This window comes from Aplysia californica, unplaced genomic scaffold (assembly GCF_000002075.1).
Source record: "Aplysia californica isolate F4 #8 unplaced genomic scaffold, AplCal3.0 scaffold00744, whole genome shotgun sequence".
Lineage (NCBI taxonomy): Eukaryota > Metazoa > Mollusca > Gastropoda > Aplysiida > Aplysiidae > Aplysia > Aplysia californica.
Genome location: NW_004798014.1, coordinates 262,244 through 264,742, shown reverse-complemented (window position 1 = coordinate 264,742; position 2,499 = coordinate 262,244). Strand labels below are relative to the sequence as shown.

Below are 2,499 nucleotides of genomic sequence, written 5' to 3'. Positions count from 1 at the left end.
GAGAGAGAGAGAGAGAGAGAGAGAGAGAGAGATTGATAAAGTGACAGAGAGAAAGCAGAGATGAGGCGGAGGGAGACAAAATGACCCTAACAAGGCGTACAGATCATCCGTTGTGGGTCACGCAGTGCAATTATTCCCAACGGTGTCGTTCACCAGACAGATGGTAGGACTGGGAGCATTTTACACCCCATGACGAGAGAGAGAGAGAGAGAGAGAGAGAGAGAGAGAGAGAGAGGGGATGGATGGAGGGGAGGCAGAGAGAGGGATCCGAGGGAGAAAGAGTTTGCTATCTGTGGGTGGTTGGCGGGTGCTCTGGTGTGGTTTGCTCCTTCTTTGCTATCGATCATCTATCGTCCTTATTAAGTTTCTCCTCCTTTCTATGTATGTTACTCTCTTGTACCATCTACGAGGGGTATTTTTCAGCACTTATATGGCATTATGTTGCAAATGCCGTAAAATCGTATTAAAAATAAACGTAATCTCTCAACGTGACTAGGAGTCTCTTACCCTGGACTTTGGTCCGGCTAGCCTGGTTGTTGCCAAAACATTGGTTAGCTCAGGTGGTATCTTGTTGGATAACCCAAGTTCGAATCCCCTGATACTGGAACCTCTGACTTCCACGAGATATGCCGAGCGCGCAATCTACTACTACACAAACCACCGTGGGCTGGTAGATTTACCACATTCCACGAAAGAGAAGGATTGCTGCATAGCGGTTAACGATCTCTACGTTCCACGAAGCGCTCATATGACCTTAGCAGTTGTGAGCGCTGTAAAACCCTATACTACTACTACTACGTTCCACCAAAGGGAAGGATTGCATAGCCGCTACCTCAGAATTATAAAGTTCTATCTGACATGTTTGGCTGTTTAGACCATGAGGTCAGAAACCGAAGGTTCTGTCACCTCTATCAAAATCGTAACATTATTTGGAGTCGTAATCAAGATATTGAACGAATTATTTTCGAAAAAAGGCTGACATAATAATATTATGTTAATTTAATCTCAAAATCTTTGAGAACAAATTTCTCAAGACTAGGTACTGAGCAGATAGAACTTTGTAATTCTGAGGTAGCGTGGTGGTTGTCAATCTGTTGATATAATGTATACTCATTGAACTGGGTGTTCACATAATGGCTGTAGGTCAACACGTCCTCTATCCAGTCCGGCATTCAGAAAGATCAACAGACAGATCGCGAAAAGCCTTTCAGAGCAGCCATTCTAAGCCATGAGATTGCCTCAAGAGTCAAAGAGACTCAGGAACGATAACCCACATGTGACTTGTGTATTGTCTCCCTTGATACGCCTCAGTTGTGTGTGTCTCCACCCCCCCCGGTCACCCCTCACTCTGCTGCTATGGCGCCAAGAACAACAGTGTCAAGTTTGTTTTGGTTTTGGTCTCTGGTTGCATTTTTTTTATGTCCCTCAAGACGTGCAAGAGATTGCTTTTGAGAGCGATCAGGTATTGAGATTCCTATCTCCGACAGGACACTTACATGATGTAAGAGAATTATTTCTGAAAGGATTTTTTAAAAATAACATAAAAACTTCCACTTCTATCTGAGGTGCGAAATTTTACCCGCTGGATATCTGTTGATGTGCTACAACTGGGTGTATAGTACGGACGATGGCGGCCAAATTGGATGTTTTGCACTTGTATTTTACGAAAGGCTAAAAATGACACCAAAAATGAACTTCTTGACCTAAAAAAATCCATAAGTAATGTATCACACTTCATATGTGTTGGAAAAAGACATTGAGTAATATCGATTTTTGCCATTTGGCGGCCATCTTGGATTTCAAGACCTCATGGTTAATGCCCACATTTTAAAAAGAGGCATGGGGGCTTATGTCCTTACTTAGACCTTGAAGATGGTAAAACACGTTAAAACGAACTACAAATGGTCTCTAGCTAACATAAATACAGATCGCAATGGACCTGCGTAAATGGGCCTGCTGATACCAAAAGATATTAAGTTACCTTTGGTCGTGGCCTATGGTTCTATGATTCTATAATCCAGGAGGGGAAATCATTTCATAGAATATACCCTTCTTTCTGATGGGATATTGCATCCGTTTCTACCCGGTTTGCTCATGACAGACGAGGTTTAAACAGCCGGGCCTCTAAATTGTTTAGATCAGGGCCAGAAAATATTTATAAACAATCAATAGGACAATATGAGGGCTTAGTTTACTTTAAGGGTCTCGCATGCTGCCTGAACATAGATTCTAGTCTTGAAGTTGAACTGATCTATTTAATAATACAATGTAGTCTCACGAATTAATCAGCAAATAGGTACATTGATGAATAAACAGATAGATAAATAGATAGATAAATAAGTAAGGCTACTTTACCATTATCTTGCACACTAACTGATCTCTTTAATTTAATAGTTAATAGTACATGTAGTCACACAGCTCACGAGTCACTTACCCTGGACTTTGGTCCGGCTTGCCTGGTTGTTGCCAAAACATTACGTCAGATGGGACTGGGTAGGG

The 2,499-nt window shown here is 41.9% G+C and overlaps 1 protein-coding gene across 1 annotated transcript in view; it reads left to right on the top strand.

Moving 5' to 3' along the window:
- LOC106013248 (uncharacterized protein DDB_G0271670) overlaps nucleotides 1–1,269 on the top strand; it is an 18,038-nt gene extending 16,769 nt beyond the window's left edge. Inside the window, exon 3 of the mRNA XM_035972568.1 lies at nucleotides 1,144–1,269. Within this exon, the coding sequence (XP_035828461.1) occupies nucleotides 1,144–1,269 (126 nt within the window). The remainder of the gene's footprint in view (nucleotides 1–1,143) is intronic.
- The last annotated feature ends 1,230 nt before the right edge of the window (nucleotides 1,270–2,499 follow it).